At 50.8% G+C, this 13,653-nt stretch overlaps 2 protein-coding genes across 2 annotated transcripts in view; both read right to left on the bottom strand.

Annotated features, from left to right (window-relative positions):
* Pi3k21b (phosphatidylinositol 3-kinase regulatory subunit alpha) overlaps nucleotides 1–13,653 on the bottom strand; it is a 344,756-nt gene that overhangs the window by 125,160 nt on the left and 205,943 nt on the right. The gene's annotated exons all lie outside the window — the stretch shown is intronic.
* Gfrl (Glial cell line-derived neurotrophic family receptor-like) overlaps nucleotides 1–13,653 on the bottom strand; it is a 203,248-nt gene that overhangs the window by 22,489 nt on the left and 167,106 nt on the right. The window contains exons 9-16 of the mRNA XM_076895575.1: nucleotides 7,913–8,018; nucleotides 7,342–7,494; nucleotides 5,331–5,468; nucleotides 3,208–3,413; nucleotides 1,552–1,812; nucleotides 1,093–1,157; nucleotides 512–716; nucleotides 203–348 (exon numbers count right to left, since the gene is read on the bottom strand). Coding sequence (XP_076751690.1) covers nucleotides 203–348; nucleotides 512–716; nucleotides 1,093–1,157; nucleotides 1,552–1,812; nucleotides 3,208–3,413; nucleotides 5,331–5,468; nucleotides 7,342–7,494; nucleotides 7,913–8,018 — 1,280 coding nt within the window. The remainder of the gene's footprint in view (nucleotides 1–202; nucleotides 349–511; nucleotides 717–1,092; nucleotides 1,158–1,551; nucleotides 1,813–3,207; nucleotides 3,414–5,330; nucleotides 5,469–7,341; nucleotides 7,495–7,912; nucleotides 8,019–13,653) is intronic.

The raw sequence follows: 13,653 nt of genomic DNA, 5'->3' as shown, positions 1-13,653 counted from the left end.
TCCCCCGGATATATCATGGCGTTATCCAACGCTATCCAGCGTTATTAAGTTTCGCCTGGGCCCGGGTGTTTCGCTCTATATTCGCGATTCGCCTCGCCCTGACGGAAAATCTGCTCGTCGAGCTCACACAGAACGTGGGGTGGTTTTGATTCAACGAGAGATTCGATTCTGAACGATGTCGAGTATGGCGCTGATGGTTTACCTGATTGTTAACTTCTTCTCTCATGAAACTATCGAGGGAGGACACCGCGTCGAGGACCGTCAGGTTACTGTGCTGCCTCAGATAACTCTCGTCCTTCTCGCTGTAGCCCAGGAACATGAATACTCCGTGCGGTATAGAGTAAGCATCTGTCGAGATAAATCGCTCGTGAGAATCGTCACAGAGTCTGAATCTTACGCTGAAATCTCTGGGAGAGGTACGCGTGGTCTAAAGAATAATTTCGTCTAGTTCGCTCGGCTACTTTATCGCCCCGATCGGAGGGGGTTGTGTTCGAAAGGCGTGTGTATTCACCGGGTGATGGCCGCATGCATATGAAGCGACCGCTGTAACAAAGGCAGGGGCCCCGATGAGCCTGATACGCCGGTGCTTCGTGGTTGTAGAAGGCGAAATCCGTCTTGCAGGGCGACGAGTCCACGCAGATCGTGTGGCAGACCAGAACTTCACCCTCGCCGCATTGGCACAGCTCTGAACACTCTGGCTCGTCCTCGCGATAGAGCTGCGCAAGGGTTACGATGTCTCATCGACGTTGCTTTTCTAACTGAATCGCGTCGAGACGCGGGCGAGTTACGTTCAGGCGAACCTGATTTTACTTGCCAGGTTCTTTATTAAGGGATGAAAATGAGGAAATGTAAAGTTCGACAGGGAGATACGTTTTTAAGGACACAAACTGGGGGGTTATTTCGTACTTCGATTCTGTTGGATACATCTTTCAGCGTTCTTACAAATTTATAACACATCCCTTGACTTTCCATGGTTCTAATCTTTTCCAGGGCTTTCAGTCGGAATCGTGGAAGTCGATTGACAAACAGAAAGCCGTGAAACGCAATTCGGCCGGTCGCTCGCGAAAATACCTTGCAGATTGTCGAACTCACCCTCTTGCCTTTGCCCTCCCTTATGTACTGGTGACTTTGCCTCGGCCTTTGAACCACGCAGAAGCCTATAAAGAGACGAACGTTCAGATCCGTCCACGCCACACCCAGTTCCCCGTTTTGAATCTTTCTTGCAGCCCGTTTCCACGCTCGCTGCTACGCTTTGTAACGCTCGACACGACGTGTTCCCACCGCGGCGAGAAACAAAAATTCCGCCCGTGTCCCGGACGGAATCTCGTCCGTCCGGCTCCAACGATCAAAGGAGAGCACGGTCTTTCGTATTCGAGAAATACCGCGTCACCCACGCATCCACCCTCTCCCTCGCGTGCTCCCTTTTCTCGTCGAAACTACCCCAGTTTCGTTGCACAGAACTACCCTCCGCTTAAATCACGCGAGACCATTCACGATTCCATCGCACGATCGAAAAAAATGATTCGTCTAAATCGCGCTAATGACACTTACGAGGCGGAGTTGTGGTGGTGGTAGTCGTGCTGGGTGTGGTACTTATGGTGGTGCTGCTGGTGGTGGTGATCTCCCAAGTTTCCGTGGGTTCAGTGGTTGGCCACCTCGTCACTTCTGGTATTTGATTATCCTCCACTTGTTCGACCACGGTGACCGTCGTCGTGCTAACCGGCGACCTGGTCGTCGATGAGACGGTCGTCGTCGTGGTCCTCTGGTAATGATGGTGTTTCCTCCTCGCGTGGTAATCCCTCTGGGACTCGACTGCAACGATCGAACAGCTTTTATCAACACAGCACGATTATTCTCGAGCAGACGTAACAACTCGATGCAATTCTTGGTATCGTTCTTGTTCCACGTTGCGCAGAATTTCGAGTCTCATCACGGACGTCTCGATTTTCCCTCGTCGTGAACGCAATTAAAGATCGTTGAACCGATCGAGCGGTAGGTTCCAGATGGAACGATCCGCGAATAAATTCGCGGGACAGCCAATGGCCCGGGTTAATTTGCATCGAACGCGTATATCGGCCAGCCGAACAAGGCCATCAAACCTTGCCGCTCGACCTGGATTCCCTATCGGCGAATCGACGAAAGACGATCGTGCTGGTCGATGCAGTTAACACCCACGAACGTATCTGTGCACGAGGAGGGTCGACGCGCAATTTCTTCATATCTAAATGACCTGTCTGCCGTCTGAATGCGAGCTACGCGACTAGACTCGCGGGAACAGATCGAGGATCGATAAAAGACTCGCTGGTTCGATCGACGATCTTAACGAACCGCGGAGAACCGCGGACGATGGTTGCAGATGAACGAACTAACTTCCATACGAGACGATCAACGGATAAATGCATCCTTTCGCGTTGCCTCTCGATTTATTTGATTTCTATTTCATTTGATTTCTGTCCAGCGATTTTTCTAAAGAAATTCGAAAATTTGGTGGGTCGATGTTTCGCGTCGCGAATGATTCGTCAGATTTTCTGATAAAGGACCGAACAACACGTTTATAATCGGCAGCATGGCGGACGATAAAAGTAAGAAGAGAGGAGCGGGAGTAAAGGAATCGGCCCTGTCATCGCGCAGATATTAATCGTCCCAGATATTAATCATCGGCTGGACTGGCATATTGTATTATCCTGAATGTTTCATCGTTCTTTCTGGCAAACATTTAATCCTGCCTGATGATTCTATCAACACACGCTGTCCGCGATCTTACCCTAAGGCTTTCGATTCGAGGAAAGTTTCATTCACGACCATACAACAACGCCCCATTCTATTCGTATCCTATTTGCTTTTACTATAGACACGGATAGAATCTCGCATCGAGTATCGCAGATAAATTCGTCTAACCTTAAACGTACTCATACCAAAGCGAAACCTACAGCATCGCATAGTACAATGTTTATCACAGCATCGCTCACTTGGTCACGCCACGATCGTCTGTTCAATGCCCACGACGACAAAGCTATTCTCTCCCAGCACTTCTGTTTCATTCGAAACCGCAAATAAACGAGACACAATAACGCGACCTTTAACATTTACGACGCCAAGAGGCGAATGGAGAACAAAGTGGAACGGGACATACCAATGCGCAAAACGCGTGCCACGCGAGTGTGTTCTACGTAAATAATAATTGCTGGTTACTGCACGTTTACTCACCCACGCAAGGGTTCACCCAGAGGAGCCTCTGCCACCCCAGACAATCGTAGAGCTGCGTGAGTTCCGTGCCCTTGCACGCGCAGCTCGACCTCAGCTCCGTGCCCAGGATGCCCAGCATCGCTTTCCTGCATTCCGTAGTGGGACCAGCGCACTTCTTCGTCACACTGTCCACCGCACAACTCTGCTCGTAGTACTCCAGCTTCAATCTACGCAACGCGATTATTTCGATCACACGCACTTCTATTAACACTACGCAGTATGTCGCGCGCGACAACACGCGAGCGACCGTGGCGAACTTTCGACAGACACTGATGCGTCGCGGTTACGACCGCCACCCCACCCCTTCGTTCACCACGCTGCTTACTCAAAATCAGAAACATTCGATTGGCTTTCGACCACGTGACAACGGACCAATAGGATTTTCGGATTTACCCGCGCACTTTTGTCTCGATTTTCGAATCGTACGTACCATCGCCATTTTATTATATACGTGTATGTGTGCACGTGTGTATAAAATGTCGATGGTGTTTCGTGGAAGGTTTTCTGTAAGCTCACTTTTCGCAAAAGGCCACGTATAATTATGGTAATCCTGTGTACTCTTGTTCGTTGTTGAAAATGAATTTTGTAGTGCATAGATCAGGTACGATTCGTCTCCTCGATGGAATCTCGTCGTGAAAGTTTGTGCATAATGCACGAGACGATCGAAGAACATTTCGAGTGTTAAACACATTCGTCGACGAGGGTCTGGTAATAAATTAATTAAAATGCCCGCGCGACGCGTGCTGTAATTTAATCGTCGATCCACCCTCGCGTCGATCGATGCGCGTTCATTATTTTCCGTCCAGCGACCATTTGAACGAGGGTGGAGGCGCGTGCGATCCCTTTCCAATCCGAAATTTTCAATCGAATTAATCAACGGTCCGATATTAATTAGATTCCCGTTAATCGACTGGCGATAAATAGATTCAGTCTTCCCGGCTGATCTCCCCGCTGGCTCGTTCGAGCGGATCCCGAGCGTTTTCGTAATTCCATCGAGAGGATTGGACCGAGCGTCTTTTTCTTAATAATAAAGTGTTTCATTACGCGGCGGGACTGGATCAAGCCACGTCTCGTTGACTCGCTATTTAACTTTCAAATTGAAACGAGCACCCCGACCCGCCCCCCTTGGGCGACGTCCAGAGCGAGGGAAGAGAAGAGAAGAGAAGAAAAAAGAAAAAAAAAAAAGAAGGGGGAACCTAGGCGTTTAATCAAAGAGTCCGCGATACGATCTGATCGTCGTCGGTGCTCGCGATAAACGGCCAAGGCTGAAGCGCGCCACCATTGTTGTCCGCGGAGCCGATTAATTTTTCCGATCTTAATGCGCTCCAGATTAATCTCGCCCTCGTCTCTAACGCTTTCCCCGTCCCGGCGTCGCGATACCGCCGCGGTAGAACAAGGATTAATTCTCTTTTTCCGATTAAGCCCAGTTAATTCTCCGCTGTGCCAGCGGCAGCGCGCCAGGGGGATGAAAAATGATACGCAATAACAAAATTGATATACACAATTGCGGGCGATAAATCTCGCGGGTCTACTTTGCTGTTGCAACGGCTATTTATTTTTATCTCGTTAACGGGAATAGAGATTCATCTGAACTGATAAAAAACGCTGCCACGATTAATTCAATTAAGGGATATATCCGGTGGATGTAGTTCCCGATAAATAATTCGATCTTACAACGCGCTGGTTTTACGAAAGCCTGTCGCGCTGGTGGCCTGTTAGCTTCCGGTTCGTTGCTCGTTCGAATATCTCAGCGATATTGTATATTGCCATTGCGAATCGAGCGAGGGGTATTTATAGACTATAAACGCGTGATCGCGAATGGGTTAAAATTAAATTGTCACGTGTACCCATAATTTTTCTCCATGACTTACGATCACGCACAAGGCGCGCGACACGTTTAGCATCCTGGTCGTTTTACCTATGCAAATGCGAAAACACGCGATATATCGCGCCATGCGAGCCATCGAGAACGACGCGTGGACCGTGGCGATGGTTTCCCACGCACAACGCGCATTAGCGAACGTGTTAATCCATCGAACCAGCGATGGGCGTGTTCGAACGTTAAATAAGCGCAACGAACGTACTTGCAGGCGAGGTTCTCCTTGCAGGTCTCCGCCAGACTGTGACAGGTTGGCATCTCAGCACCCTCGACTCGTTGCGCGCACGCTGGATGCATCTTCTCCTGCGCCACTATGCACTCGTCCTTCTTGTTCTCCGTTTTCCTGAAACAAACAATTATTCGAACGACGTCGAGGGCGTAGCAAGAAACCAGCGATCTTATTCGCGGGACCAGATTTGCGGAAGGGGAGTGGAAGACGGGGCGATTTACCGCGCGACGGAGCAACAGTCCCGGAAACCGCCAAGAGAGACTTCCGTCCGCCTCCTCGAGGGCCTCAGGCGAGTTTTAAGGGAGGAATTCCCAGGCACCGCGAGGTGGATATTGCTCAACGAGCATTAAACGAGCCTCCCACGTATTTCGTTCGACCGCGAAACTTTTCTTTCCATCGTCCCTCCCTCGTTCCTACCCCTATCTCGCTTCTCCTTCCACCCCTTTCCTTGCCCCGTATCCCTACGCTCCGTCAACATCCCACCCGCGTTAATAGGCTTCCTTAACGCTCCTCCACCGACGATTCTTACGAGCGGCTTAATTAATCAGAAATGAAATCAAACCCACGGACGCCATTGAAACGCGGCACCCTCCGCTTTTCCACGGGACGTCTCCCGCAAGTACCAATCCTCGAACCGCCTGAATTAATCATCGCGACCTGAAACATTCAGGGTTGGCGGGCGAACCGGTGAATATGAGTCCCGATTCGTCTCAAAGACCGAGGAAATTCTGGCGCCCAAAGGGGTCGCGGTGGTTGGTCATCTGATATTAATAAATTCAGAGGGGATACCGATATCTCGTCCTGCGGATGGACGTGACAAAGGAACGCTCGACGAGAGACAATGCTCGCAGCAGGCGCAAGACGGGGAGCGGTCGTGGCGGGGTGGTGGTGGTAGGATGAACACGAAAGACGGATAGAAAGTTTCCGCATTGTTTCGCGGGCAAAAGCCACTTAAAAGTTAAAGGAGCCCGCCTTCGAAAAGAAGCCCTGGCCCGGTCGACGCTCGCGCGAAGGGATTAGAGATGCAGAACTCCGGGTATTTCCGCGGCGAGGACGGTCCTTTGTACGCGGGGCCACGCTCCCCCATGACCCACCCTTTGTCTTCGCCTATCACTTTTGCCCGCGAGTTTACTCAGGATTACGGGAAACGTACAAAGACGGGGCGGGCGGGTTTAATTGAGTCGCGGCTCGATGAACTCGCGCTACCAGGGACCACCACCCCCTGCGTCATCCCTCTCGCGTTCGAATACTTGGCGAACGCGTACGAGACCCTCGATCGATGGGAATCGTTCGCGTTTCTTTTTTTTCTTGGTTTATTCACTCGAGAGAGAGGAATATATTCTCTTGGGAAATTGTACACGCGAAAGATCGCTTACGGCCGATTTCACGCGCATCAACTTAATATCGCTCGATATTATTTTAAAGCGGAGCGCACGTGCGACAGCGATCGTTGCGTCATTACTGGTCGACGCGTTCCAATCAGCTTGGCGATCGCGATTATGAAATATCTTCAGCGGTCGCGGTTACTCGGCCCGCCATTAATCAAGCGCGAAATTAATTAGCGGACGAATTTATCTTCCGCCTCTGGTAGCCACCGGTTAATTGTTTCCGCGATTAATTCGATACCGTTTCGAACGTAAGCTTCTTACTTAGCCTCGCTGCGCGATTTTATTCGCCACATCGCCCAGAAGGGAACTCGCCAATCAAACAACTCGCCAGGTTTGTGGACACGTCCTTATCGATTTTTTCGATTTTCATCCTTTTCGCGCCGCCAACGAGCATCGCGAGCGGGAAACGATTCTCTCGCGGATCGCGAACGCGTGTCGCGAATTTATAGAATTTTTTATCCCGTCATTCCGACGACCATCGCGCGACCACACAAGAAGAGAGCGTGAATACCGTGTTGTTTCCGTTTTTCTTTTCTTTTTTTCCAGTACACAGCTGGTCATGTTGCCCAGGGAAACTCGATTTTCGATCCGCGGCTCACCTGCACAGACAGAACGCGATCTCCACGGAGTGCTTGTGGTTCGCCGATTTGTAGAAGCTCTGCAACGCCTCCATGCACTCGTTCCGCGCGCAACTCGTCGAGTCGCAGTGATGCAGCACCGGTTCCAGAAGCACCTTGCATTCCGGATCGTTTCTGTAACAGAAACCAAGAAAAAAAAAGAGAAAAAAAAACGAGATTAATCGTCAACAGTGGTGACATTAAACAAATTCACTTCGACCATCGTCGATCGCAATCGGGGTATCGGTTAAAAAAAAAATCCAGATACCAGAGAAGTGCATTCGAAACTGAAACGGAGACTGGTGTCACTTAAATATTTACAAACTATCGTTTGTATACAATTTTTATGGACGGAGGAGCGCGCGTTTTTATTTTCTCCGTTCGCTCGAACGGGGGTGGACGCGAGTCCGAACATCGAAGTCCGTAAAAAGGACGCGACGCGACGTCGCTGTCAGCGGAAAAAAAAAGTTCGAACGGATTGCTTCGACGCTGGTGGAATGAAAAATGATCGCAGGTAGAGGCGGGTGGAGAGAGATGGACGGATCTGACTCACTTGCAGGCGGTGTACGCGTGATGGCAGGTGCTGGAGAGCACGATCTTCAGCGGCTGCTGGATCTTGTCCAGGTCCGACGCGGCGGATGGTTGCACCACTGACGTCTCTGCGGAAAAGCACACCGGATACACGGTGAGACATCGTAAAAGAGACATGGGTTTGCTTACGAGTTATGGATCCTGGAATTGCGGACGAACTTAGAGCGTGGCGAACCGTGGTGGCTACGTAGGCTTCAGGGTTGTTTCTCGGATGGAGGAATCAAGATTCGATCGGTACGATCCACACACGGATGATCGTTCGATGATAATTCACTCAGATTTTCACTTTGCCTCTGATCGAACTGAATCGACCGCGGTGATGAAAATTTGAAGCGAACGGTGAAAAATTTAAGTGACACGATGCAAAACCGTGCAGATTGGAAGTCGAGCATTTGGGCGAAGAGAGCCGGAGGCGGATGATAAATCATTGAGCGACCGGTTGACCTGACCGAGCAAAAAGGACGGTCCTTAGCGGCGGATCTTGAATATTTATCGGCCGATATTTATCTCGGTCGCGCGCTCGCCACTTAAAAACAATCGCCGAGAATAATTGTTTATTTATGCAAATGCCGCCAGGAGCCCTGGTTTTGCGTGGGCGAAGCTGGAATTCAAGCGGCTCGAATGCCGCCCGTTGAAGGATAAATAAAGATTAGCGGATCTTTGCTGCGGAGACTTCGTCTCCCCTCTCTCGCGCCCCGTCGTGTTAAAAACAAGGTGGACCGCGGTGAATTTCGTCCGTTCCAATTTTCCGCCGTCTAATCGACGATAAATATCCACGCTCGGACGGTTAACCGATCTCATCGAGCGGAAACGGTTCGTTGCCTAACGAGAGGAGTCGAAACGGGGATGAAACGAGGCGAGAGGGTTGGCTGTGGAAGGATCCACCCGATGACGAATGTTTGGCGTCGTTAACCAGCCACCCTCGTTCGATTGATGGACTCTGGTAGGCCGGGTTAACGACCTCGGGACTCGAGGAGCCCTTCTGAATATCGCCTCGCCTCTTCCCTTCGAGCGCGGCGGAGAAAGAAAAAAAAAAAGAGCCAGTGGATCGTAAGGGGGTGCGCAGCCCACTCGGATGACTAGCCATAAGTCAGCCGTTCCGAAGAACGTGCCCTCGACGCACTTTATTAAGACAAACGACCGACCGACGTCCTTCTGTTCCTTCCACCCTCGACCGCCCTAATCGCCACCCTTGAAATCCTCGTTACTATCAACGCCACCTCCCTGTTTGACCTTCGACCCGTCTTCAATCGCGGTGCTCCTCAGAGGGAAATAGGAGTCGCTCTGAAGGTTCTTCAACTCGCGGCTGAATCGAGAAACGCTCCTCTAATTAGATTTCGCGATTCGTTTCGTTATTTCTTTTTTTTTTTTAAGGGTTGAAACGAGGGAGTTCGAGCGATTTCAAATGAAATTCGAACGAGTAATCGCGAAGGTCGCGATATTATCGAATGGGGTAACGCGAGGCGAAGCGCGACAGGATTAAACGGGGGACGTTGACTGCGCGAGCGTAACAAAATCGTCGAACCGTTGTCGCGGACCGGCAATAAGTCGGTTTAACGGATGGCCTCGAGCCATCCCCCTTCCGGCAGTGAATCGTGCGGGCGAACTCGAAGCGGTTTCGAAACTGTTGTTAAGGAAACTCGCTTCGGGGAGACTGGAGGTAGGTGCAAAGAAACCGTGGACTCAGTTTAGCGGACGGCTCCAAGTTGGTGGGTGGAACGCGGGATTGGGCAAAAAACCCGCGAACTAGAAGTGAGCGAACGCGATAAACTTTTATGACCGAGGGTCATCCTCGAGTACGTACACAGTAGGTACGTAGGTACATATGTTTCAGAACTAGTTTCCGCGCTAGGAATCGCTGCATCATTACTGATAAACGTAACGAACGACTGCGAGTGCATCGTCTGACTTCGTAGAGTGATGTATAAAAAAAAAGATAGCTGCGAGTAAGATTTTTAATTATCATACAACGGCGTTGGAAGGGCTTTCGAAGCGATCCCGTGCTCTCTACAGTTCGTGATTTAGAGCAACACTTTCGAAGCAATATCCCGTTAATTTACGGGCTGGAATAAAAGTCGAATGTATAAAAATCGATAAGAGTACACAGGGCGCATTGAAGATTCCGCTCTCGAGGTAAGGTCGCCGTATAAATTCATTCGAGATGCCTGGCGTCGAGAACGCTCCTCTATTCTATCTACTCCTCGGTGGATTCGGGTCTATTGGTATTCCCGCAGTTTTGGAACGGGTGGGCCGCGTTATGAGGGAAGCAGTTCCTATCGGTGCCCTTGAATCGATAACGCCGATCAGCCACCCCCAAATAAAGTCGTCGCCACTTCGGAGAGTCTATCGTTGCCCGTTCCTCCCAACGAAAGACCATTTCCACCACCGTCACGACGTAAGAACGTCATCCCCGTTCCCCGACCGAGAGCGTAGCCATTTTTGCATCAGCGTCGTCACCAACGAAGAAAAGAGGGTTCCCACGATGACTGTCACTAAATTACCAGTCGTTAAATTACTCCTCGACCGTCTTAAAACGTCCAATTAACGTCCGCGTCCACGGCGTCGCCGCGCATAATTTCCCCTTAATTGCTCTCAAGACGTTCGCCAGGAGCGTTGCGTCCGGCGTCCAATTAAAATCGTCGTTACCAGGTGTTGACAAATACCGTTTCTCACCGCCGATCGGTTTCTCGGTTCGAGGACTCGATTGTCCTCGACTGTGCTACTCGTACATGTATAGAGAGGAGAGAGAGAGAGAGAGACGGAGGCGGAGGCGCGGGTCTTCAGGGGACGCGGAGGAATATCAATCGGCAGAAGTTCGGCGGAAGTTCGGCGAACGCGAGCTGGGCGGTGCCTTGACTCGATCGCAGTCAGATTCCTCGAGTTCGTCGGAGAAACACGGCCAATTCGAAGCGGCGGTAATTGGAACCGGTGTGTCCGTCTGGCCGTGCCGGGGAGATCGATGCCGCGACCCACCCTACGGCCAGGATATATCCGGAACCAGCCAGCCTTCGAGACTTTCCGGCGAGCCAGCTGCAGCTGCGGGAGTTTCGATGAAGTGCGTCCGTGGGATCCGCGTGTTGCACGCGCGAATTACGAGAGGACACAGGACTACAATTCGTTAAATCGAGGAATCAGCAACGAACGTGAGGAAATCGCGTCGACTGTGTACCTTGCGGCGTACCGCCGCGTCTCTTTGTGTCCACGCGGGATCGTTCGCCAGGCAATTAACCGGCCGCTAATAGTCGGACAAATACGTGAAAAAAGCGCGAGAAATGCTCGAATGGGGGCCATTGTAACCGCGTTTCGTGCGTTTCGAGTTAATCGAGCGATCTTTGCGAGCAAGGACCGCAAGGATTTCCGCGAGGGTGTTGGAAGGGGTTGGTCAGGGTGCGAAACAAGTTTCGAGGCGAGCGAAGCTCTGAAAATTTGCGGCGCGGGTCAAACTCGTCCCCCCCTTCATCCCCGTCGTGGAACGGGAAATAAACTGTTGCTCTCTTTCGTTTTTGCACGGGCGAAAAATTATTTGACGGCAATTTCACCGCTTTTGTGGCTGGCCTGGACGTGTGCACGCGACGCGATTAAATGGTACGCGAGCAAATAACCGCCAGACTGACGCGGAGGGAGCAGCGACGGAAATTGTCGGCAAAAATCGAGAACGCGAGCGTTTTCTCTGTTCCGTTGCGTTTGTCGTTCCCCGCGACGTTGAAATCGAGAGGACGCCACGTGAAAATTAGAGAGAGAGGGAGGGAGAAAGAGAGAGCACGTTAAGGCGAGCGGGTATGCAAATGAAGCGAACGGATAGGACGAGCGTCCCGTCAGAAACTGATTGTTTAGAGGGTGGAACGAAATTGGGGATGGAAGAGGTAGTGATGGATGAAAGGTATTTCGGTTAAACGAGGCGAAGAGGATGCTTAGACGCCGCTGCGTTAAGAATAATTGAAAACCGGACGTAAAGTAAAGTAAGTGGGCTTTAACCTCTCCTCTGGTAACGTATACGAGGGTAGTTACCCGCGGAGCGATTTAAGTATCCGGTTCTTAATTTATTAAATTACCGCCACTGTGTCAACTCGCGAAGAATTCTTGCGAGACACACGAGCGCAATCTGTTTCTGGTGTAACGCATCGTGGTAACAGACGAGACAGTCGAATGTTCGATCGCGTCGTTGCTAATATAATTCGTTTCACGAGCTGTCCACTCCAGGCGCAGTATCCGCAAGTCCCTGGAAAGGATTTCACGGGGCCAGCGTTATTAAAACCGGTGGAACTCCGCGGATTATATTATCATTAGTGTATGTGGACGCGTACGACGATCGTTGGAACGGGGTCGCTCTCAACCCACTTTCTCGTTAATTAAATGAAACACCAAGGGGAGCGGAAGACGCGCGTCTACAGACGAGCGAGCGTCGAGTCCCAGGGGAAGTGCGAAAAGCGCTCCGAGCGAATAATTATCGTTTCGAAACTCGGACTCGTTTAACAGGACTCTGCATTCTCCGAATTTTCCACGGCACAGCGATCGACGAGATCCGCGCTCGTTTTTACGACGTGAAGAAGACGCACGAATACGTGCGCGCCAATTGCCGTCAGCTGTGAACAGGAAGGAAGCTGTCGCCTTCGAATATCTGTGGAACCAGCAACGTCTGTTGGTCACTGGTCCACTTGTTTGTTCGTTGACGAACCATCGTTTAAATTCCCCGTTTAGATACTGGCGCCAGCTTCCACGCTCGACGATTACTGTCGCGGTTAGCTCCACAGGCTACCTTGACCTAGCTCAAGATCCTCCGTAGCAAGTTTCAGGTCCACGCGACGACGGTAAGTTCGATTAAGTAAACCGCTTAAGGGCTTCCTAGACCGCGACGTGCCTGGACGTCTAATGTAACCAGACTCCCCGAGTAACACCGTGAATACTTTCCTGATTACGAGGCATCGAAGGCATCTTGCGACGCGACTTCGACTTCGTTCGCAAGAACGAGTACTTCGAGACGGTACTCGCATAGAGAAGCGACGAGGAGATGTATCATTCGTGCATTCATTTGTCGCAGTTAATTGTTACTTCAATCTCTCGAGCGCGACACTTTCGTTCACGCTCGCGATTCCATCGGAAGTAGGCCTCGACGATCCACTGTACAATGCCTGCGACGACACGCTGCTTGACTTCGAATCTCAATGAAGGACAGGTGGAAACGCGTCGACGCGCGACGGTTGGTTCCTCGAGCGCCGCGTGGAGAACGGCTCGCGCGTTTCCGTTCGAAAGAGAAAAATGTAGGGCAGACGCCGCGCTCGTGGTTAGATTTTGCTTTATATGTATATACGTACGTATATATATATCCGAAATCGATAGGGGCGCACTTTTGACGAGCACACTCGAACGTGCTCGCAGGTGCGCGGAGGTGGGCGCATGCTCGGACCTAGATGCGCGTACCGGTGTGAGTTATAATTACTGTGACCCGTTTGTTTAACTTCGCCGATAACAAGCAACGATTTTGCACCTTCCTCTCACTCTCTCTCTCTCTCTCCCTTTCTCTACGCTCTCTCGTCGTTCTTCTCAGAATCGCGGGAAAAAATACGCGTTCACCCTGTGGATTTATCGAGCAGCAATTTCGAGGAGTTTCACCATCAATGGAACTGTTTGATATTTAGTAGAAGGATTAGAGAATCGTATTGGTAAACGAATAGCTGGAAATAAAGATTTCTCGAGTCTGAATCG

This window comes from Xylocopa sonorina, chromosome 5 (genome assembly GCF_050948175.1).
Source record: "Xylocopa sonorina isolate GNS202 chromosome 5, iyXylSono1_principal, whole genome shotgun sequence".
NCBI lineage: Eukaryota > Metazoa > Arthropoda > Insecta > Hymenoptera > Apidae > Xylocopa > Xylocopa sonorina.
The sequence above is the reverse complement of the archived record's forward strand: the minus strand, read 5'-3'. Positions and strand labels throughout refer to the sequence as shown.